This window comes from Neofelis nebulosa, chromosome 3 (genome assembly GCF_028018385.1).
Source record: "Neofelis nebulosa isolate mNeoNeb1 chromosome 3, mNeoNeb1.pri, whole genome shotgun sequence".
NCBI lineage: Eukaryota > Metazoa > Chordata > Mammalia > Carnivora > Felidae > Neofelis > Neofelis nebulosa.
In genome coordinates this window covers 32,574,276-32,598,708 of record NC_080784.1, presented here as the reverse complement: position 1 = coordinate 32,598,708, position 24,433 = coordinate 32,574,276, and the positions used below count along the sequence as shown (strand labels likewise).

Genomic DNA, 24,433 nt, shown 5'->3' with positions numbered 1-24,433 from the left:
ATAGTTTCTCCCATATGATGGCAGGGCAGTCCTCTAAAGCAGAGAAACTCGCGTTGGTGCAGTCCTCCTGTCTGATCCACAGAGCCCATTAAAATTTCCTCAGCCTCGGGGCGCCTGGGTGGCTCAGTCAGCTGAGCCTCTGACTGCAGCTCATGATCTCACAGTTCTTGGGTTCGAGCCCTGCATCGGGCTCTGTGCTGACAGCTTAGAGCCTGGAGCCTGCTTTGAGTTTTGTGGCTCCCTCTCTCTCTGCCCCTCCCCTGCTCGCTCTTGCACTCTCTCTCTCAAAAATAAACTTTAAAAACATTAAAAAAAGGGGCGCCTGGGTGGCGCAGTCGGTTAAGCGTCCGACTTCAGCCAGGTCACGATCTCGCGGTCCGTGAGTTCGAGCCCCGCGTCAGGCTCTGGGCTGATGGCTCGGAGCCTGGAGAAAAAAAAAAAAATCCCCCCCCCCCCCCCCCCCCAGCCTTCCTCAGTCACGTCCTTCCTAGCAGAGGGAAAAAATCTGATCAAATAGCCAATCCAAAGGTATATGTAACATTTAGTTGTCCTATCTCCTTAGTCTTCTTTAATTTGGAGCAGTAGTTCTTCGTGTTTTCCTTGTCTTCTGTAACTGTGGCATTTTTGAAAAACAGGCCAGTGATTTTATAGGATGTTTCTCAGTTGGAGTGTTGTCTAATGTTTCCTCGGGACTTGATTCAGGTGACACATTTTTGGCAGGTATACCACAGAAATGCTGGCCTAACGAAACCTTTTAAATAGACCTACGTGTCCTAATCCATTCAAACCTCACAGATTCAAATAATACAAGGATGCCGGTCTAAATTACATAAATCCTTTTAAAAGAAATACAGTTTTAGTACCTTCAGGTATATGCACCTATTTAAGTTTGATTAAAATGTTGTCAAGTGTCCTTTGGGGGAATTGACAGTACTGTGTAACGTACGATATGTGCAAATACTCAGAGTTGTTTTCAAGTGGTAAACAGTTCCTTGATAACCTGTGATCTTATTTACAATAATAATTTAAACCATGTGGGAAGAATGGGGGAAGTAATAATAGCACCAGACCCTTTCCAAATGAACGGTTTCAAACTTAGGTTTTTTTGCTTACTGGGATACTTAAAACTTAGTGTTGAGCGGTGATGGATGGAAGGTGAAACTGACAAAGAGCTACCCTGGGTAGGATTAAAATTTGGCAGTCCTTTAAACGGCTACTATTAAAAATATTTGTCAAAAAAAGTGCTTCAGATGTATTTAATGTTATAGGTAAAACGACTTTCTGTTCGTAAAAACTTCATATGCTACTCAGTATTCTCAGAAGCGGATTTCTTAAACCATTCATAAGCTAGGATGATCCCAGCCAGACAGCATCCTGGGAACAAGTTCTCTAGTTTATCATTTAAATCACAAAACAAAGCAAAGCGTTGGTTTCTTATGAGCGGTTTTATACGGTGCAGTTTGGGGGTTTCAGAACCTGTGGTCCCACGGTTGGTACTTCAGAAAGCTACAGGTTTGGTCAGTCACGTTAACAACCTGTAGTGGCAAAAATGTTCGACAAAGGTGACATCACTACTAGTAATCAGAAGCTGCCCTTGAGAATGCTTCCCGCGTTGGTGATGGTTTGGGTAGTCATGAAAAGGAGTCGTTGACAGAAAACCAAGCTCCCTAGCCCTAGCCCCAGACTAGGACCAGTTTGGATGGTCTCAGGGCTGGTGTCCGCAGCCCTCTTCCTAAATCCAAATGTGCTCGAAGTCGCTATTTCCTGTGGAGCACACTGGACTGGGTTTCATCCCTGAACCGTTGTACTGAAAATGAACTCTTTTCACTTATTTGACTGCACACTTGTTTGCTTTTGCAGTGTTGTCATGACCGGATCTTACAATAATTTCTTCAGAATGTTTGACAGGAACACGAAGCGAGACATAACCCTAGAAGCGTCGCGGGAAAACAATAAACCTCGCACGGTTCTGAAGCCACGCAAAGTCTGTGCAAGTGGCAAGCGAAAGAAAGACGAAATAAGCGTTGACAGCCTAGACTTCAACAAGAAAATACTTCATACGGCCTGGCACCCCAAGGAAAATATCATTGCTGTAGCTACTACAAACAATCTGTATATATTTCAAGACAAAGTGAATTAGGGTTGGCATTCCCAGCCGAAGAGCCCACTTCCTGCTTAGTTGAGATAGTTGAATCTAGCATTCGTACCTAAAAACGAGAGAGGTCCATTGTGGCGCCCCTTTCCAGTGTTTGACAGTGTGCCATTCGACAACACATCTTTTATAGCTACATGGAGAAATCTCTGTGGATTCTCACCGCGGTGTTCTCCATGTCTGCTAGCCATGTAGGTAAGGGTAGGGCACTTTTAATTTAAATGACTTCTTGCACCATCTTGCCTAATGGACTAGATTGGACTGTGTCAACATTGATTTCCTCCACTTTTTATGCCTTCCATTGTGATGACGTCAAACACAGTGAAAGCCTTCAGTCATGCTTATGGGATTTAATTGTGTATCCTCATTACTGTATCATTTGTGGGGTACACCCCTCCCCCTTTTTTAAATTAAACACAGCTCATTCTTACTGTGGCTTGTAGCATTCCTCCTCTTCTGGCCTCCTGGACTCCTCCCCTCCGTCTCTCTCACCCCTGCCCCTCCACCCAGTCTTGGTGGTGGTATATTAAAAAAAGAAAGAACGAAAGCACACAAAACGAGTCAGTTTGGGGTCAGTGGTAAAGGGGGTATATGTTGCGAACAAATGTTTTAAATAACAGTTGGCTGTAATCACTCCTTGCCGTGTCTGGCACCGAAAATAAGGAAAAAAAAATACTACTACTGAATAAAAGTGACAAAGAATGGAGAATCTGGTTTTCTTTTTCTTTTTTAATCTACCTCTCTAAGCCAATATTTTGTGTCATACTTTTGGGCGCAGTGAAATGAAATGAGTTTCCATTGTTTAATCGGTATTTTTGTTAACTATTTTTAACAAGTGTTCTTTTACATGGAGAAGAAGGGGTCTCGGTTCTGTATGAACATGTTTTGAATATATATTGGTATTACTAAGGATTTCACAATCTATAAATTGCTATTAGAGATTTTTTTTTTACTGTGGTTATAAGTATTGGATACATTGTATCTACACTTAACTCATCTGTTAATGAAATTGTTGTAAATGGGAACCAAATTTGTAGAACTTCATTTTTAAAGACTTTTTACAGTGCTTAATTTCATTTTTGCCTTACTAAAGTTAAAGGTTTAAAAAACTTTCTTAACAGGTTAAAACTTTTTTTGTCATTCACTCATAAGACATGACATAAAACTATCCTCCAGTGATTTACATAGATAAAATTGACACTGCACTAAATATTTTTTTTGTATTTTACTGCTATCAGATCTGAATGAAATGTACTTTGCCATAGATATGTTTTCCTCTATTTTTGGTTTTCCAAAGTATTAATATTAAAGACAAACTTTAAAGGTTCAGTGTTCAGAAAGTGCTTAATGGACTCCCAACAGCTGCCTCAAATAAAAGTTTAGTAATCTGTAAATGATTACATTTTCCTTAAGTGGTGATACCTTTTCCAAAGATGAAGAGTACTCCTATTTTTTAATGGGTAGAATGTACCATTGTCAGTCTTGCAGAAGCTTTAATGGAGAAGAAAATGGACTTTATTTTTAAAACTATAAATTGAGTAGGCATGTATATTATTAGAGAATGGTTAGGATGTTTTGGATGAGCAGTAATAGACAACCTAGAATTTTAGAGGACTCTGAGTGCTTCGTATATATATATATATATATATATATGTCCACTACCTATGGTTCTATTCTCATCAATGAAAGATGATGAAGCAATTCGACCGTAATTCCCTCTATACTTATACGAATATTATGTCTTGTAAGTCAACATTTTTAGCACACAGGAGAAATTTTATGTAATAAAATTACTGTATCTTTTGGACTTAACAAATTGGAATTTGTATTTAAACACGTTCTATGTCTGGAAATTCTTCAAGTAATGGCACTTTTACTAACTTATTTGGGGATCTTGGGGTGCATTCCTAATTTGTTATTTATTTTTCACACTTGACTCGGAGTGGGATGTTCTCCTGCCACAGTATCAAACACTGATGCTCGTCTCTGATCAGGCAGCTTTCCAGATCTACGTGGAAGATCGTTTCCCTAAAGTTTGGGTGTAGATCTTGAGATTAATACCACCAAACAGCTCTTGGAAATTCTCTTTGGATTCAGCAATAGCTATAATGATTCTCACTCATGACACTAAGGGTTAGTTTTTTATGTTTAAGAGAAACATGACTACAGTTAAAATGCCTCCATAAAGGAATGCTCTTACAAATTGTAATGATATTCTCAAGTATCCATTTCTACTTATTTGATGTAGCAAATTAGAAGCCCAGCCACTCATCTCATATGGTCATGGTTAATCTTTTTATTAATAAAAATTTTGCTTAGAATAAACTTAGTCTTGTCAAGTTGCTTGTATTCTATTGACACCTACAAACATTCATATTCTATCCCATCTGTCTTAACCTGTTTTTAAAATTACAGTAGGAAAAGGAACTTGCATTCTGTTAATCTCCTTTGATCTCTTTAGTGGCTGGGCAGTAGTCATCTTATAAATCTCTGTATTTAGGTGAACAGCTGTTCATGTAACAACTAACTACTGGACATTAAACTGTCTTCTGTGAAGCCCTTAGTCCTTTGGAATAAATGACTCCATGCCAGGCACCTGGGTGGCTCAGTTGATGAAGCATTCAACTCTTGATCTCGGCTCAAGTCTTGATCTCAGCGGGGTGCGTTCAAGCCCTGCGTTGTGTTCCACGCGGGGCATGGAGCCTATTTAAAAAACCAAAAAGACATCCATGCACTTTTTTCTCATTTCAAATTGAAGTTGTGTTTTTTTGTTTGTTCGGGGTTTTTTTTCTTTTTGTTTTTTTTTTTTGGGGGGGGGGGGTTGGTTGTTTTTTTTTTTAGTGAGGATCTTTATAAACCTTAAATGTGAGGATTCTGGCTACAGATATTCCTAAAGAAAATGAGAAGTATGAGAACAGGTTCTTGCAGTGTGTAATTATTTCAAGTAATATCTTTTTGGTCTTGGAAAATTTATATGTGAAACCTAAACACTACTGATCAGTGTTTTTAGTGAAATACAAATCATTACCTTCTTGGAGAACACTGCTTCAGCATTTTTTTTTTTAATCACACTTAAATTCAAGTGGCGATAATCTACACTTCTGGAAGAACAAAACCAAGCCTAGAAAAGAGAAAAGGTGAATGCTAGGTAATCAAGAATCAAGTCAACTTACTTTAGCATTTGAGAACATTACTATTTTTGGGTCTTATTTATTCAGTTGGTTGATAAGGTGTGGTGTGTGTGTGTGTGTGTGTGTGTCCGTGACTAAAAGTTTTTCACACACCTTTTCCCCGAACCTTAGAACCTGACCCTGCTTCATTTTGTAGAACTGCATATGAGGTCAAAACAACCTCACTCACTGTTTAGTATTATCAAATGCTTGGTGAGCTTACAAAGCCTTGGGGGTGTTCTCAAATGCCGAAGGTAATTTTTTTAAGCGGGTGATAACTTTAGTTTTGTCGCCTTGCCATTTTATTGCATAGTGGTATCAGACTTTTTAATCTATCTCTATGTAAGAGTTAAGACACGCCCACCAAAACTTCCTCTTTGGCACAGTAACTGTCAAACTGAAGGCACTATAAAGATGCCTCCAAAAGGAGAAATTTAGCAAAGAACTAAACTTGTTTCTTTTAAAGTTCTATGCTTCTGCTCAGTGGTATGTGAATAGCAACAAGTTATTTGAGGGCTTTCCCACTAGGGGGCAATGGTTAAGTCCTGAACAGCGTTTACCAGGTATTTTTAAGAATGCATTAACAGGAGAATTCTATTCCTATACTGTAAGAGCTTAATTATCAAACACTAAATTGGGAACCAAATAAAGGGGAAGCCCAAGGTATACTTATGTCCAAATAAAACCAGTATTCAACATGACCTAGCAGTACTTATTAACAGGCCCAATGATAGAGGATGGATCCCACATGTCACGAGGTCTTTTGTGATCCTTTCTTACTGAGGAAGCAGCAAAAGTGAAATTACACAAGAGTCGAGCGCTCCTTTGTTTCAATCCTAGCCTACACAGTCTGGCTACCCCTTTGCAAAATCAGATCCTTAAGTGCCATGTTTGCTTTCTTATTTACAAGGAGACCAGGAATTTTATGTTGATTTAACTCTGGGCCACCATTTCTTTAAAAAAACAAACAAAAACCTTCTAGACCCTGAATGCATGTTTTTCAGAAAGTACAGAAGGAAAAAATACCCCACCAGTAATCTTACCATGCAGGGAAAACATAGTTGCCTTTTTTTTTTTCTTTCCATAGAGAATGGAATTGTGTGTACAGTTTGATGTCCTATTTCTCTACTCAACATTGTGCCGAGCAGTGTCCCAGATCAGATACGAGATTTCCCTGTCTGCAAACCTCACGCTTGTGGATCATCCGCTATTTATTTCACTGGTCCCTGTTGTGAGGACTGAATTTTGTTTTTATTTTTGCAAATAGAAGTATTGATGGGTACGATTTTTAGGATACATTCCTAGGAACACAGTTACTGTGTTAAAGGCTATGGATATGTTTAAGATACGATACATGTTGTCAGATTTACCTTCCAAAAATGGAAGTTCCATCACTAGTATGTGGGATTACCCATATCTTCACACTTACAAAATCTCGTGTTTCAGTTTTATTAATTTGAAAAAGTCCGAAATGGTACACCAATTTGTGTTTCCCTATTTCTAGCCAGGTAACTCATTTCTGTAACACAAGACACGTATGTACTCTAAATATTTTCTCCCACTCTGAGCCAGTCTTTTCTTCATTCTCTTAACAGAGCTTTTTGAACATCAGCAGTTCTTAATTTTCACAAAGCCCACTTTAGCAACTTTAATGGATTATGCTTGTGGTGTCATCCAAGAAACCCGCCCAACTTAAGGTGATAAAGATTTTTTTTTTTTCTTTAGAACGCTAATGGTTTTAAGTTTTTACATTTAGGTCTGTGATGCCTTTGAGTTACTTTTTACATGTGGTACGTATAAAACCTATACACCACAGATAGATCAAGTTTTTTCTTTACACTTTTGCTGACAATCAGCCACAGTGTTAGCCTGTTTCTAAACTGTTCCATTAGTGTATCTGCTTTCATCCACACTGCCTTGCCTTGATTCGTGTCGCTTTCCGTAAGTCAGAAAATCAACTTTGTTCTGTTTCAAAAACGTGTTGCAATTTGAATTCCTTTGCCTTTCCGTTACACGTTTTAGAGCCAGCCTGTTGCGGACAAAAACACCCTCTCGGATTTGGATGATAACGCCACTGCACGCACAGACCAGTTCAGGGAGAGTGGACGTTTTAGGATTTGTCCTCCAATCTGAGTGAACACAGCATATTGTCCCATTTTCTGTAGGTTGCAGAGTTCTTTTATCACTGTTTTTAGTTTTTAGCGTACAGATGTTGCACAATAGTATTGTTACCAGTTCATGGGGTTTTTTGTATGTATGCTGGGAAATTGGTACTTATAAAATTTTCAATTTCTAATTGTTCATTGTTCACCTCTAGAAATAGAATGGATTTTTATATATAGACCCTGTATCCCGACATCTTACCAAATTCACTTACGGAGATTTTTAGAGGTTTTCTATTGAGCCGTGTTGTCTGCAGATTATTTATGACAAATGTTTTCTTTCTCCACAGTCTTTCTAATTTTCCTTTCAGATGCCTTTTCTTTCTCTTCTTTGTCCTGCTGCCCTGGTTAGACCTTCCAGTTGATGGTCAAAGGAGTGGTGAGGTCAGTTCAGACACATCCTTGCCTTGTCACCAATGTTAGGGGGCAAGCATTCATTTACCATTACCATTAAGTGTGTTATTTACCATTAAGTAGGTTAGTTGTAGGGGTTTTGCAAATGGCCTTTTTCAGGCTGAGGAAATTCCATGTTATTCCTGATTTTCTGAGACCTGTTAATCATGAATGGATTTTGGATTTTGTCAGATATTTTTTTGCATCTACTGAAATGATGTCTTTTGTTGAAGGACCGGCCTTGCATTTCCAGAATATTGTTAGATTCTTTTGCTAGTATTTTGTTATTTTTGCCTCAGTGTTCATAAGGGATATTGATCTAGTTTGCTTACCTTTTAATGTCATTTTGGTCAGTGTAATGTTGCTCTCATAAAATAAGTTTCCCTCCTCCCCCGTATTATGGAAGAATGTGGGTAGAATTCATATATAGTTTCTTCCCTAAGTGTTGGGTAGTATTGACCACTGATGCCATTTGGGCCTCTTATTGGAAGATTTTTATCTGAATTCAAGTTTTTAAATAGAATTATACAAATTATTTCTTCAGTTTTAGCATTTTGGCTTTCAAGGAGATTGTCCATTTCATCTAAGTTACCGGATTTATGAGCATAGTTTTTCATAACATTCTGTTTATCTTATTTCTGCTCAGGCTGCTATAACAAAATACCACGCACTGTGGTTTTTCTTATTTTTTCTTTTATTCCTCCTTCCCCCGTCCCTGTCCTCCCTTCTCCCACCCTCCCTTTCCCCTCCTCTTCTCCTCCCTTTTTTGGTCGTCAAACCAAAGAGTTTATTTCATTTATGGTTAGAAAGTCCTTCCCTTCAGTTAGGGTTAGAAAATGAGAAAAAGTTCTTTTATGTTCACTTTTACACTTAAAAATGCTTTTTATTATGAGTCATTTTACTTCTTCATTGCATTTTCATTTCTACTAATGATGACATATGAGAGCTACTGATTTCACTATATTTTACATGTAGCCATTAACTAGAGCATTAAGTAATTCTACTTTGTATGTCACTTGACTCTGGTGTTTTGTGTAATTCTATTGTCTCCATATAATTTCATTTATTTTCCAATATCGACACCTTTTATTTTCAAATCTCTTTCTCTTCTGCTTTAATTGCAGAAACTTCCAAAATAATCGTAAATAAAAGATACGAAGTTGTTTGTTTGCTTCGGGACTGCATGGCGATACCTTTGGTGTTTGTTATTAAGTATAATGTGGGCTGTTGATGGAGATACTCTTTACCATGCTAAGAAAATCTCCCTGGTCCTATTTTTATTAATTTTTTTAATGTAATAATATCAAATACTGTGGCTGTCTATTGAGTTTATTTTTATTCCCTTTGACCCTACTAAAGCGATGAATAGTATTTTTGGAATTTCACTTCTGTATACCAGAGGACATGGATCTTTTGTTCTTGCGTGTGGCTGATTTTGTCAGGACTGGGCCAGCTTCGTAAAATTAAACGAGATGGTCTCATCTCTCTCAGTGTTTTACCTTGGTTTTGCTTCTTTTACTCAAGAGTACTGTTGCTAATTCCAGTGGAGTGGGGGTGGGGCGGCAAGAGATAGGGTGATATTTCTATGGTGGTCACTCCTTCTCCAAAAGGTCCTTCTTATCTTAATTCTGAACTCCATTGAAGTTATAGTAGTTAAAATTATTATAGGTAAAGAATTGGCTCCAAATTACCAAATAATATGCCCTATGAGCGTAATCTTGATTTACACATCAATTAAGAAGTACTTTATTGCTTAAAGGGACCTCAGACCTCATTAAGCCAACCTCCTCATTTGAAAAATGGCCAGATATAAAGTTGTTCTGTCAAGAGTCACACGGCTGTGAGTCACTCTACAAAGACAACTGTAATATATGTCCCTTGTGGGGGAGTTGAAATGTATTCCTACTTTGTTCTCTGAATCGCCCAGCAGTCGGCAGAATGGAGCACCGTAATTTGAACTTTGGCTGGTGACGTTTTGCTTCTTGGCCCTAATCTAGATCAAACTCTTTGCCCAGCAGTTCACTTAGTAATGCCTGAAAAGATCTACTGATGAGATTATAGAATTGTGATCGTAAGCAGCAAAGAACAGGTAGTTAGGACGTGATGGGATGCCACACTAGGGACCCTGCCAGACTACAAAAATATTCTTATAAAGTGTTTTCCTCCTCTTACCCTTTCTTCACTCCCTCAACTGGTGGCCAAGTGCTGACCTGTCTTGCGGATAAGTTTATGTGGTCATCAGACGAGAATGGCATCCAACGCGCACTCTCTCATTCATTCCGCTAACGTCTAGTTACTTCCCTTCCTTCTGTAATTCTTTGAGTTTGCACCTCACCTGCGTTAGAATTAGGGCAAAATTACTTGCAATTGCGTGTGATACTAAGTCAACACTCAATATAATAATAAAATACTTTGCAGGGTATATCGTGGCTTCTTTAGTCCTCTTAAAAATTCTCACTTGATCCCAACTACGTTTCTGAAATGGCGAAAGAGTATTACTCTCCCCATTTGGCCCTTGAAATCAGGCTCAGAGGATGTGACTTGCACAAAATCTCACCACTGGTCAGCTTGGGCTCAGACCCAGTTTTTCTTACTCCCGGTCCCCTGTGTTTTTTGTTTTGTTTTGTTTTGTTTGTGTAATATACACACTGCCTCTTTGATAGGCTCCACACTGTCCCCACAGAGCCTGAAGCGGGGCTTGAGCTCACCCAATGCAGGGCTTGAATTCACGAGCCATGAGATCATGACCTGAGCTGAAGTCAGATGCTTAACCGACTGAGCCACCCAGGCGCCCCGTGCTAAAGATGTTACATAAATTAACTCATCCAATTTTCATAAAGTAATTTGCCTGGGGCCACACAATTAAACTGGGGCCACTACTTTAAACTGCCAGAAAAGTTGTAGACAAATCTTTGTCAAAAAGTAAACAAGCTTGGGGCGCCTGGGTGGCTCGGTCGGTTAAGCATCCGACTTCGGCTCAGGTCATGATCTCACAGTTTGTGGGTTCGAGCCCCGCGTCGGGCTCTGTGCTGACAGCTCAGAGCTTGGAGCCTGCTTCACGTTCTGTGTCTCCCTCTCTCTCTGCCCCTTCCCTGCTCATGCTGTGTCTCTCTGTCTCAAAAATAAATACACATTAAAAAAAAAAAAATTAAAAAAAAAAAAAAAAAAAGAAAGTAAACAAGCTTAAGGTCCTAATTTAGATATCAGTGTTCAGGTGCCAAAGCAGTTCCCAAAATTTTGGATCAAAATGTCCATTTCCTTTCCAATTTATATTAAGTTTGGCCCTTATTTTTTCCGTGGGCAGTAGAAGTACAAGGTTCTAGAACTGGATGAAATTTCAGAGATCAAGGTAAAATGTTTTCTGAGTGATATAATTGTGGCTCTTACCTTTCTTTTGACAGGAGAAATTTGAGAGAGCATTCCTTGGATGACCACACAAAGAGCCGGCACTTTTTTTTTTTTTTTTTTTTTTTGAGCACTCGAAAGGAAACCTTTTTTCCTACAAGAGAAACGTTAAATAATTGAACCTCATAGATTGCACTTGGCATAAGCCCCAAAATAAAGTGGTAAGTCTGATAATGAGAGATTCTGAAGGAAGTGAACGTGCCGGCACAAATGCTATAGGAGAACTCAACTTGGGTCCAGGTGGGATCTCTGTGAATCTGGGTAAAGAAGAGTGTGGCCCAATCAGAGCCATTTTTCTAGACAGTGCCTTGGAAGCAGAGAAACTAGACTAGGAGTCGAACGCACGAGTCACTTATCCACGTTTGTGTGAAAATGCAAGGGGAGCCCGGGAGCTGTGGGTCTGTGTGTTGCAGTCAAGTGGTCTGGGTTCACGTCCATATCTGTCACTGCCATCTTGTGTGCGGCACTCTGCACGTGTATCAGTTTTCTTCCCTATAAAATAATAGAGGCACCTAACTCATGAGATAATCACATAGAACATCAACTGTATGAAGTACTTACGAAGTCTGGCGTATATTAAGGGCACAGGGACTTCAGCCGCTATTATAAATGTCTGACCCCCCCCTCTTCTACCTGATTTATTACCTCATTCGTTTTGAATAAAGGCACTGGGGGAAATAACATGTAATGTAGTACGTACAAACTCTCTAACATCCAGACCCGGTTTAACTCAATACGTAAATCGCAGATTTTCCCTCAGGAGAACATACTTTACAGACTCCGGCTCAGGCCTTCCTCCAAAGTGGGGCCAGCCAGACCACGTGTTTTGCCCCTCACTAGGATCTCACCTGCATGTGGCTTATGTCATTAGGATAAACCTGGGAGGGGCGCCTGGGTGGCTCAGTCGGTTAAGCGTCCAACTTCGGCTCGGGTCATGATCTCGTAGTTCGTGAGTTCGAGCCCCGTGTCGGTCTCTGTGCTGACAGCTCAGAGCCTGGAGCCTGATTCGGATTCTGTGTCTCCCTCTCTCTCTGGCCCTTCCCTCTCGAGCTCTGCCTCTCTCTCTCTCTCTCTCTCTCTCTCTCTCTAAAAAATAAATAAACATTAAAAAAAAAAAAAAGGATAAACCTGGGAAAGGGACATTTACCAAGTCTGTTGGGAGAAAGCCAGGCTTTACCCGGTAATTCAGTTGGCCTTCACTGAAATCTGCTTCTCTCCACCAAGGAAAGCCTGCTGTTGTTTACAGACCCCTAAATGGGAGGTCATTGTCTCCTGCTCCTTTTTCATCCTTCTCAACTCTTCCCTTGGGCCCTCTGTCCCTGTCCGTGGGCCTGCCAAGGTTCTCTTGCCACAAGAATAAAGGGCGTTACACAAGGACATGCCTTCTGCATGTCTTAGTTCAGTGTCTGCTTCTCGAGCTTTCTCCAGACTAACTCCTAGTTGGCTCCCCCTCAGTGAGCCTTGGTCACCAATCCCCAGGCCTCCGCTTTTCTCCATGGCACAGGTTACTCTCTGAGATTGCCATTCCCTTGATCTTTCTCTGTCTCGTTGGTGAGACAGGCAGCTACAAAACAGAGGCCTTGTCTGACTACTTAACTGTAGTAACCTGGACCTCAAATGCCTGGTAGTTAACAAACACTCAAAGAGTATTTATTGAATGGCTGAGTGAATACATCGTCGCCTTTTTATTTGTCCTCTATAACCTTGCCCAAGCTACCCCGCGGATGTGAGTTTTAGATTCCTCACTGGTTAAGTGATGCTAATAATGAGGATCAATTGAGGTAAATATACGTAAAGTAGCCAGCATAGGCCATGGCACTAAACAGTAGCTATTATGATGTTGGCATTTCCAGTGATTAAGTGGTGTTTGGTAACATATTTATCGAGGGAAATTTTCACCGGATATAGCTTCTAGGTTGACTTTTATACACTCTCAGCACTTTGAAGAGATTCCAGTGTTTTCTGTGTTCCATAGTTTCCAGTGAGAAGTCTGTTATATCCTCCTCTTTGTCTCCCTGTAAGTTAGGTGTCGTTTTTTTTTGTTTTTTTTTTTTCCTGCTCCTTTTAAGATTTTCTCTTTGTCAGTGTTTTGTTGTTGTTGTTGTTGTTGTTGTGTTTTTTGTTTTGTTGCCATGGGATTGTGATGTGCTTTGGTAGGACTTTCTTCATGTTTTACCTGCTGGGGGTTGTTGAGGATTTTGTAAGCATGAGACCATAGTTTGTGTCACTTTGGGAAATTTTTCTTCAAAGAAATAACTTCTTTAATGGTTTTCTCTGTCCTTCCCTCTGCTCTCCTTCTAGGACTCCAATTATGCCATGTCAGACTTTCTGATAAAATCCCTTAGGTCACTGTTCATTTCCTTTCCCCATCCTTATTCTCTGGATTAAAAAAAAAAAAAGGGTTCTATTGCTTTCTTCAAGTTTATGTCATTTCTTCTGCAATATATGATTGGCCTTAATACCTATCCAATGAATTTGTTATTTAAGATAATTTTATTTTTTCATCCCTAAGGGTCCTACTGGTTTTTCATGTTTTTCCTCAGTATGTTAATGGTTTTCCTTAAAATCTCTGGATATATTTATAGCAATTATTTTGACATCTGTGTCTACTCATCCCATCATCTTTGTCCCTTGTGGATCTGTTTCTATTGATTGATTTTCCTCCTAGTTATGGGTCACATTTTTTCTACTTCTTGGCATAGCTACTAATTGTTTTCATCAGTTTTTGGACGTTTTGAATACTTTTTGGTCATTCACATTTTGTTTTCTTCTCTTAAAGAGTGTTGGGATTTATTCTGGCAAGCAGTTATTTGCAGTTCAATTTCGTCTCCTCAAGCCTTATCTTTATGAAGGTTCATGAGGTTGGCCATGGAACTTCACTGTCCCATATGATAGTCCCTAGGCACATGTGACTATTTAAGTTTCAATGTAAATTATTTAAATGAATTAAAATTAAGTAAAACTACAAATTCAGTTCCCTAGGCCCACCAGACACATTGCAAGTACTCAACAGCCACATATAGCTAATAGCAACTGTATTGGAAATTGCTGGCCTGGAATATTTTTACTCTAGAGGTAATTTAGATCTACTCTAAGGCATGGCCTTTCTAGGGTCTTTACTGAGTGTTCCATGAGAACTCTTCAGTCTGTCTTATCAGAACCTAAATCCATCCTATTCCTGAGTAACTTACATTCCTGGAAATTGTTCAGCTTACAGTTTCCCATACATTCTTAGCTTATAGAGTATCACTCTATGCTTCCATGGTTTAGTATTAGGCAAAGAATAAAAGGGATCGATGCACAGATTTCTTTTTCATGCGTTGGTCCTTTCTCTCTCAGAACTCTGCCCAACTCTGCCAGTTATTTTACCTCCCCGGACTCAGCTCTCTCTGTTAATATCACCATCACCTCATCAAGTATTCTTTGCTCTGCTTTCGATTCTCTTTCCTGTTGTAGTTCTCCCTTCAAGTGGGAAGCCAAGGTAATAACAGGACTTACTTGTTTCCCGTCTCTCATGTTTCGAAGTCCTATACAATTGTGCAATAGGACTTTAAGCAATGTCTGAAAATTATTGTTCTGTATATTTGATCCAGTTTATTAGTTGTGTATTGTCAGAAGATAAGTCTAGTCCCTGCTACTCTGTGATAGCTGGGAGGGGAAGCCCTTGATCCATAAAATTTTTTTAAATTTTATATCCTGTCCTAGTGACTACTCCAAAATATAACAGATTTAATTGATTAATTGAATAAGCCAGATTAATTTGTGTGTCTGCCACTGTTGCACAGAATGATGAAATTATACAGTTGTGTAACTTTGGCAACTTATTTTCAAATGGTTCTACCCATGTTCTTACTTTGTCTAGAAGTTTTTTATACACCCCTTCAGTCAGTGATGCAGTTTCTACTTGCGTCTTTCATAGTTACACAACTTTTGCTGTATAATTCTTTTATATTTAGATACTTAAATACAAAGTCTTATTCATAAAGAAAATCAAGGGGATGACCACATATTTTAGTGGAAATTCTGAATAACAATAAAATTTGTAATATGTTACCACTAGCATATAAAGGAAAAGATATATAGGAAGAGGGATTAGTTCAAAAGTTTCAAATTCATTCATTTCTTATTTTAATGTATCAGTTTTGATCTCTTCATTTTTAAATAAATCGTATTAAGGCATGATGTAGAATAAATTCTTTTTCTATTGCTTCCAAGCACATCACCACAATCTTAGGGGGTTAAAACAACACAAACTTATCATCTCACAGTGGTGCAGGTCAGAAATCCACGTGGCGTTGGCTAATTTCTCTGCTCCAAATCTCACAAGGATGAAATCATAGTGTTGGCTGGCTGGGGTCTTCTCAGGAGGTTCTCGGAAGAATCTTTGAAATACACTGAGATTACTGGGAGAATCCAGGTCCTTGTTTGCTTGTGCAACTTAGGCCTTCCTGAGCTCCTCGAGGACTCTCCCCATATGGATGCCTAGATCTTAGCACCAAAAATAGCAAGTTGAATCCTGAAATGTTTGGAATCTCTCTAACTTACTTTTTTGATTCGTCCCTTTTTAGAGACATAATTCTCTACTCTTGAGTGCTCATGTGATCAGATTGAGCCCACCCAGCTCAGCTCATCCAGGATAATATCCCTGTTTGTGCATCTAGAGACTTAATTACATTCACAAAGTCCCTTTTGCCATGTAATATAACACAGGCACAGGTTCGAGCGATTAGGACCTGGACATCTTTGGGGCAGGTGGAGGGTTCTGCATGTAATATAAAATATTCAGAGGAAAAGAAGTGTAATGTTTAGAAAGAAAAAGAGCAAAATGATCAGAAAATGATAGATACTAAAGACAGGCATCACAGAAAAAGATCATGAAGATGTATAGGAATGCAAAAATATCTAGCACTAACTATGGCAAAAATCACAGTGTCTGAAATCCAGTCAAAGAAGACCAGGAATGCAAAGTTGAAAAAACACAATCCATAATGAGGAGAAAAACCAGCCAATGTCAACAAAGAACAGTCACAGGAGATAAAAGTGGATTAAAATAATTTTTAAACCTGTATTTTATTCATTTTTTAAGTAATTTTTACACCCAATGTGGAGCTCAAACTCATGACGCTGAGATCAAGAGTCACACGTTCTTTTCACTGAACCAGCCAGGCACCCGTGAATCTGTATTTTACATGTTAAAAAGAGGGGCACCTGGGTGGCTCAGCTGGTTAAGTGTCCAACTTTGGCTCAGGTCATGATCTTTGTGGGTTCGAGCCCCACATCGGGCTCTGTGCTGACAGCTCAGAGCCTGGAGCCTGCTTCTGATTCTGTGTCTCCCTCTCTCTCTGCCCCTCCCCTGCTTATGCTGTGACTCTCTCTCTCTCAAAAATAAACATTAAAAACAATTTTTTTTAATTAAGGGAAGATATAACACAGATTCAAATCATATTTCTAGGGATTAGAAACTACAAGGTCTGAAATGAAAATACACCAGATGAGATTAATGGTAGATTAAATATTGCAAAAGAAAAGTTTAGTGAACTTGAAATGATACCAATAGAAATTATTCTAAAGGAAAGATAAAAAAAATAATGAAAAGATACCTGTGAGCTATAAGACAACATTAATATATGGATATTGGACATATATGGACAACCTAATATATGGATAAATAGCATCCACAAGGGGATCCTGAGAAACTTAACAGAAACCCATGGGGGAGGGGAAGAAAAAAAAAAAAGAGGTTAGAGTGAGAGAGAGCCAAAGCATAAGAGACTCTTAAAAACTGAGAACAAACTGAGGGTTGATGGGGGGTGGGAGGGAGGGGAGGATGGGTGATGGGTATTGAGGAGGGCACCTTTTGGGATGAGCACTGGGTGTTGTATGGAAACCAATTTGACAATAAATTTCATATATTGAAAAAAAAATAGCATCCGCAAGGAAAGGAGAGAGAGCAGGAGACCAAAAAAAGATTTTTTAAGGAAATCATGGCTGAAATTTTTCCAAATTTGATGAAAATTATAAATACAGAGTTCCAAAATGTTTAATAAGCCCCACACATATGAAATATAAAGGAAATATAAAGGAAGCTAAATCAAAGTGCCTCGTAATCAAATGGCTGAAAATCAGTAATAAAGAGAAAATATTAAAGGCAGTGAAAAAAAAAAAAAAAGACAACATTATACAGAGAAACAAAGGAAAGGATGATATCAGATTTCTGATTGGAAATAATGCAAACAAGAAGACACCAGAGCAACATTTTAAAAATACTGAAACGAAAGGGGGGAAAAAACTTGTAAACCTTGAATTCTATACCCAGCAAAAATAGCTTTCAGAAACAATGGAAAACCAACTAAAAACTGTCAGAATCAAAATTTTCAGGACTCTGGATAATAATAAATATTCAGCATTCAAAGGAATACCAAATTAGAAAAAGGCAACCAAAACATGGCAGTAAAGCTTTGTGGCATTTCTACTCACCCTGGCCCCATGCATCCCTGGCACGGAAGTGATCTTGTTGATGGCAGAGCCTGCATTCCCACTGTGAGAGCCTGGTCCTTGGTTTCAGAGAAAGAGAAGCACACAGTATTTTCGAAGAAGTATGTTTGTCTGTTTTAACCTGTGTGGGGGTTACCTGAAAGTGCCTTTGTTTCCCCTGACTTGGAAATCATTCAGGGCAGAAAGATGGCTATATAGAGGGGATTAACTTATAATTGTTGCAAGGCAAATGAACTGCTGCTGCCTGGACAAAAGATTACAGCTGCAGCAAGCAACAGATGTGCCAAAAGTGGGAAGAGGGTTTTTTTTTTTTTTTAATTGGGGCATTCAAAAGTGACTACATATACTGAGGAACTAAAAAAGTCATGCATATGCCCAAGGCAGGACGTGTGCCTAGAAAAGACATGAAGGGGTGCCTGGGTGGCTCAGTCGGTTGGGCGTCCGACTTCGGCTCAGGTCATGATCTCACAGCTCGTGAGTTCCAGCCCCACGTTGGGCTCTGTGCTAACAGCTCAGAGCCTGGAGCCTGCTTCGGATTCTGTGTCTCCCTCTCCCTAACTCTCCCCACTTGCACTGTCTCTCTCTATCTCAGAAATAAACATTTAAAGAAATTTTTTTAAATAAAAGAATGAGAATGACTCTCCACTTTTAGAAAAGACTTAGAAAGACACTACACTGTCACCCCTGGCTAATCTCTAGGCCCAGCAGAAGCAAGAAGTAGGGGGTCAGAGTTGTAAATGGGCCGTCAAAGCACTGAAGGAGTGCCCCCAACACATACTGAGAATGTTCTTCCCATTTCTTCTTTTTCTTTTTTTCTTTTTCGTTGGTTCTAGACATTCAAAGAAATCGCTGTCAAAACACCAACTGATCTCAAGCTAAAGGAACAGAGGCTTCAGAAATTTCACATGACAGAGAATATGGACTTGACAGAAATAGTTTTTAAAGGCCAGTAAAAAACTAAACAGCTATAGTCCACAACTAACAACAAAACAAACCCTAAAATGGGAGGGAAATCTGACTTCCAGAGTTGCCATATTATATTCAAAATGTTCGGTTTTCAACAAAAGTTAGGAAGCATATAAAGAAATGAAAATGTATGGAAGCACAGACATCGAATTTATTAGATGAAGATTTTAAATAAACTGTTTTACATATGCTCAGAGAGCTAAAGAAAACCATAGATGAAGAGCTAAAGGGAACAAGGAGAATATCTCAATGAATAGCGAATATCAATAAAGACACAAATTAGGACCCCCTGGGTGGCTCAGTATCCGACTTCGGCTCAGGTCAAGATCTCGCAGTTCTTGAGTTCGAGCCCCTTGTCAGGCTATCTGCTGTCAGGGCAAAGCCTGCTTGGGATCCTCTGCCTCCCTCTTTCTCTGCACCTCTACCATTTACACACGCTCTCCCTCTCTCAGAAATTGATAAACATTAAAATAATAATAATCATAAAGAGGCACAAATTATAAAAAGGAACAAAACAAAAGTCCTGGAACTAGAGAGTACAATACATGAAATGAAAGAATCATCAGATTTGAGCAGGTGGAAGAAAAATAATCAGCACACTTGAAAATAGGTCAACTGAAATCCAACCTGAGGAACAAAAAGAAAAAACAATTTTAAAAAACCCACAGCTTATGGTTTGTGGTCAGTACATAAGAACTTTGGAAGCTATCACTCCATACGTATCATAAAGCCAAAGCTGAACAAATTGAAAAATGAACAATTCTTATATCCACAAGAGAAGTGACGACACTGAGCAAACCGCTGCCCCCCAAATTGGAGAGACTGGCAGGCAAATACAGAGAATAATAGTCTTCTGGAGTAGAAACTGATGAGCTAAAACTTTCCCAGGAACCAATGCTGGGGGTAGGAAAACCTGACCATAATTGATGAAATGCTGAAGGCTCAGTGTGGACCAGTCTGAGAGTTTGAACCCCAGGGAAACCAATCACTAGGAGGTCCTCACACATGTGAGTTTTACCTCCTGGATTTCTACCGTGTTCTCACAGTGAATATGGGAGAAAAATCCACTTGTGCTTACCTAGCAAGGGGGTTGGGGCAGGAGGAACCATTTTAGAATATGCCTGACCATTCTGTTCTTAATAAGGTCTGCCTTCTGGAGAAACTATTTAACCAAACATATATCTGTCTTTTTTTTTTTTTTTTTAAATCAGAGCCTAATTGACCTCAGGGAAGGAAACTACCCAATCCCGGATGACTCTAGTCTTCTACATGGAGGCTAGAGGGAAGGGATGGGGGGATGGGAACCACTCAAGCCCCTTCTGGACTTACACATGGGAGAAGGAAAATACCCAATTTCAGCCCACTCTAGCCATCCTTTCTCACCTACGGGGAGTAGGGATTGAAAATCACGTGTGAAGCTTACAGTCTAGAAGCACAGCCTCACTGAGACTGAGACCTAATCATAGGACTATAGAATATTTCCCCTTGCCTACACTTTACCAGCACATTACTAAAGGCTTATTTACAGCAAATCCTTTTGCTGAGTGCATCATGCTCAGTTAAAAAAAGAAAAATTACAAGACATACTAAAAGGCAAAAAACATGGTTTGAAGACTAATGCAAACATCAGAACCAACCTCAGATATGGCAGGGATATTGGAAATTTCAGGCTGGGAATTTAAAACAATTATGATGAATATGCTAAAGGCTCTAATAGATAAAGTAGACAGCACGCAAGCAATATAAGCAGAGAGATGGAAATGCTCATAAAGAACCAAAAAGAAATGCTTGAGACCAAAAACACTGTAACAGGAATGGAGAATGCCTTCAATGGCTTTATTAATAGACTGGACGTAGCTGAGGGAAAAAACCTCTGAGCTTGAGAAGATCTTAATAGAAACCACCAAAACTGCAAAGCCAACAGACAAAAGACTGAAAAAAGCAGAACACAATATCCAATAACTGTGGGGACAACTATAAAAAGTGTAAAACATACAGCTTATAACAAGATTATAATAGAATAAGAAGGAAGAGAAAAAGGAATAAAAGAAATATTTGAAACAATAATGACTGAGAGTTTCTCCAAATTAATGCTAAACACCAAACCACTGATACAAGAAGTTTAGAGAACACCAAGTATGATAAATACCAAAGAACTATACCTGAGTATGGGGAGCCTGTGTGGCTCAGTCAGTTAAGCATTGGACTTCAGCTCAGGTCGTGATTTCACGGTTTATGAGTTCAAGCCCCGCGACCGGCTCTGTGCTGACAGCCCAGAGCCCAGAGCCCACTTTGGATTCTGTGTCTCCCTCGCTCTCTGCCCCTCCCCCACTCGTGCTCTGTCTCTCTCTCTCTCTCTCTCTCTCTCTCTCAAATAATAAATAAATAATTAAAAAAAAACTATACCTGGGTACATCATTTCCAAGAAACAGTAAATAAAAGAAAATCCTGAAGAAAGCTGGAGGAGGGGGGACCTTACATATAGAGGAACAAAGATACATCTAAACACAAAACTTCTCCTCAGAAACCATGCAAGCATGAGAGTGATGTGAAATATTTCAAAGATTCAGAGAAAAACCCCAGCAACCTAGAATTCTGTATCCTGTGAAACTATCCTTCAAAAGTGAAAAGGACCGACTGGGTGGCTCAGTCGGTTGGGCGTCCGACTTCGGCTCAGGTCATGATCTCATGGTCTGTGAGTTCAAGCCCCGCGTCGGGCTCTGTGCTGACAGCTCAGAGCCTGGAGCCCGTTTCAGATTCTGTGTCTCCCTCTCTCTCTACCCCTCCCCTGTTCATGCTCTGTCTCTCTCTGTCTCAAAAATAAATAAACGTTAAAAAAAAAAGTGAAAAGGAAATAAAAACTTTCTCAAGCAAAAATTGAGGGGATTTGTTCCCGGTAGACCTGCCTTGCAAGAAATATGTCTCTTGAGAGAAAAGGAAGATGATGTGAGTCAAAAATTCAGATCTACTAAAAGACAAAAAGAGCATTGGAGAAGGAATAATTGAAGGTAAAATAAAAAGTTACTGTTTTTACGTTTAATTGATCTAACAGATAAGAGTTTGTTTGAAATAATAATAAAAGCAATGATGCATATATATGCTTCTATATAAAGAAAATGAATTATAACAATGATATTAGGGAAGAGATGAAAGAATTAGCATTATTTTGGTATTGTAAGGTGCTTACACTACTTGGGAAATAGCATAGTGTTACCTGAAAGTAGGCTCAAGTTAGTTGTATGTGTACATTGCAAACTCTAGGGCAATCACTGAATAAAGGGGAGAAAAGTATAAGTGATATGCTAAAAAAAGGAGAGAAAATGGAATGACATTAAGTGCATAATTAAAATGACATAAAGCAGAGGGAAGCCTAGGTGGCTCAGTCAGTTAAGTGTCTGACTCTTGATTTCGGCTCAGGTCATGGTCTCACAGTTCATGAGTTCAAGCCGCGTGTCAGGCTCTGTGCTGACAGTGCAGAGCCTCTTGAGATTCTCTCTCTCCATCTCCTTCTGCCTCTCTCCTGCTCTCTCTCTCTCTCTCTCTCTAAATAAATAAATAAATAAATAAATAAACAAAAAAATGTTAACGACATAAGGCAGAAAAAGATTGGAAGAAAAAATAAGAACAAAGACAACAAATAGAAAAAGGGAACAGATATGGTAAATATTTATCCAACTATATTAATAAGCACTTTGATGTGTATTTATTTTTGAGAGAGAGAGACAGAATGCAAGTGGGGGAGACACAGAACCTGAAGCAGGCTCTGGGCTCTGAGCTGTCAGCACAGAGCCCAATGCGGGGCTTGAACTCATGAACCACAAGATCATGGCCTGAGTTGAAGTCAGAAACTTAACCAACTGAGCCACCCAGGCACCCCTCAATAATCACTTTGTTGTTTTTTTTTTTAATTTTTTTTAACGTTTATTTATTTTTGAGACAGAGAGAGACAGAGCATGAACGGGGGAGGGTCAGAGAAAGGGAGACACAGAATCTGAAACAGGCTCCAGGCTCTGAGCTGTCAGCACAGAGCCCGACGCGGGGCTTGAACTCACGGACCACGAGATCATGACCTGAGCCGAAGTCGGATGCTTAACCAACCGAGCCACCCAGGCGCCCCTCAATAATCACTTTGAATATAAATGGTCTAAATGTGCCAACTGTCAGAGTGGATTAAAAAACAAGACCCAACTATATGTTGTCTAAAAAAATAAAAACCTTATTTTAGGAGCATGTAGGTGGCTCAGTCAGTTAAGAGACTGACTCTTGATCTCAGTCAGGTCATGATCTCACAGTTTGTGAGTTTGAATCACACATCGGACTCTGCACTGATGGCTTGGAGCCTGCTTGGGATTCTGTCTCTCCTTCTCTATGCCCCTCACCTGCTTGTGCTCTCTCTCTCTCTCAAAATAAATAAATAAACTTTTTTAAAAAAAGGATTTTTAAAACCTTATTTTAAATATAAAAACAAAGATAGAAATAAAGGGATGGAGAAAGATATACCATGCTAACTCTAAATCAAAGAAAGTGGGAATAGCCAATTAATTTCGGACAGAGAAGACTTCATAAAAAGGGAGGTTTTACGAGATAAAGAGGGACATTACACAGTAAGTATTAAAGGAATTGATTCTCTAAGAAGACATAACAATCTTTAACATATATGCACCAAACAACATCAGACAAAAACAGAGCTTCAGGGAGAAACAGATATATCCATTATTATAGTTGAAGACTTCAACACACCTGTGTCAGAAATGGACAGATCCAGGTGGGAGAAAACCATTGAATACATAGTAGAAATCAACAACACCATTGATCAACTGGTTATAATGGACATCTATAGATTACTTCATCCAACAATAGAATACACATTATTCTCAAATTCCTATGGAACATTTACCAAGATAGGCCACATTCTAGGCCATAAAACATACTTTAACAAATTTCAAAGAATAGAAATCATATAATGACTGCTCTTGGACCATAGTGGAATTAAACTAGAATTTAATAACAAAGATAGCTGAAATATCCTAAAATACTTGAAGGTTAAACAACACACTTCTAAATGACGCATGGGTCAAAGAGGAAATCTCGAGAGAAACTTAAAAATATTTGACCTAAATGAAAATGAAAATACAAGTTCTCAAAATCTGTGGTATATGGTGAAAGCAGAGCTTGGAGGGAAATTTATAGTATTGAGTGCACATATTAGAAAAGAAGAAAGATTAAAAATAATCTAAGTTTCTACCCTTGGAAACTAGAAAAAGAAGCACAAATTAAACCCAAATTATACCAAAAGAATAGCAATAAAAATTAGAAATCAATGAAATTGAAAAAGGAAATTAAGAGAAAATCAATGAAACAAATAGCTGGTTCTTTGAAAAAAATCAATAAAATCAATAAGCCTCTAGCCAGATAATTAAGGAAAAAAAGAGAGGACACAAATTACTAATATCAAAAATGAAAGAGAGTACATTAACACAGGGCCCATGGACATCAAATGGACAATATGAACAATTCTCTGCCCACATTTGAGAATCTAGATGAAATGGATGAATTTCTTGAATGATGCAATCTGCCAAAACTCACACAAGAAAAGATAAAGCATCTGAATAGGCCTATGTCTATTAAAGAAATTGAATCTAGGGGCGCTTGGGTGGCTCAGTCGGTTAAGCGGCCGACTTCGGCTCAGG

General features: G+C 39.0%; 1 protein-coding gene and 1 long non-coding RNA gene across 6 annotated transcripts in view; one reads left to right on the top strand and one right to left on the bottom strand.

Moving 5' to 3' along the window:
• PPP2R2A (protein phosphatase 2 regulatory subunit Balpha) overlaps positions 1–2,861 on the top strand; it is an 87,123-nt gene extending 84,262 nt beyond the window's left edge. For all 4 annotated transcript variants that reach the window (XM_058720267.1, XM_058720266.1, XM_058720269.1 and 1 more), the window contains exon 10: positions 1,861–2,861. In XM_058720267.1, the coding sequence (XP_058576250.1) occupies positions 1,861–2,140 (280 nt within the window). In that variant the 3' untranslated portion in view covers positions 2,141–2,861. The remainder of the gene's footprint in view (positions 1–1,860) is intronic.
• An 8,756-nt stretch (positions 2,862–11,617) lies between these two features.
• The window catches only part of LOC131506567 (uncharacterized), a 33,439-nt gene continuing 20,623 nt past the window's right edge, over positions 11,618–24,433 (bottom strand). Inside the window, exons 3-5 of one of the 2 annotated variants that reach the window (XR_009259036.1) lie at positions 17,760–17,836; positions 15,549–15,770; positions 11,618–11,774 (exon numbers count right to left, since the gene is read on the bottom strand). This is a non-coding gene — a long non-coding RNA (uncharacterized LOC131506567). The remainder of the gene's footprint in view (positions 11,775–15,548; positions 15,771–17,759; positions 17,837–24,433) is intronic. The other variant, XR_009259037.1, reaches the window with a different exon arrangement.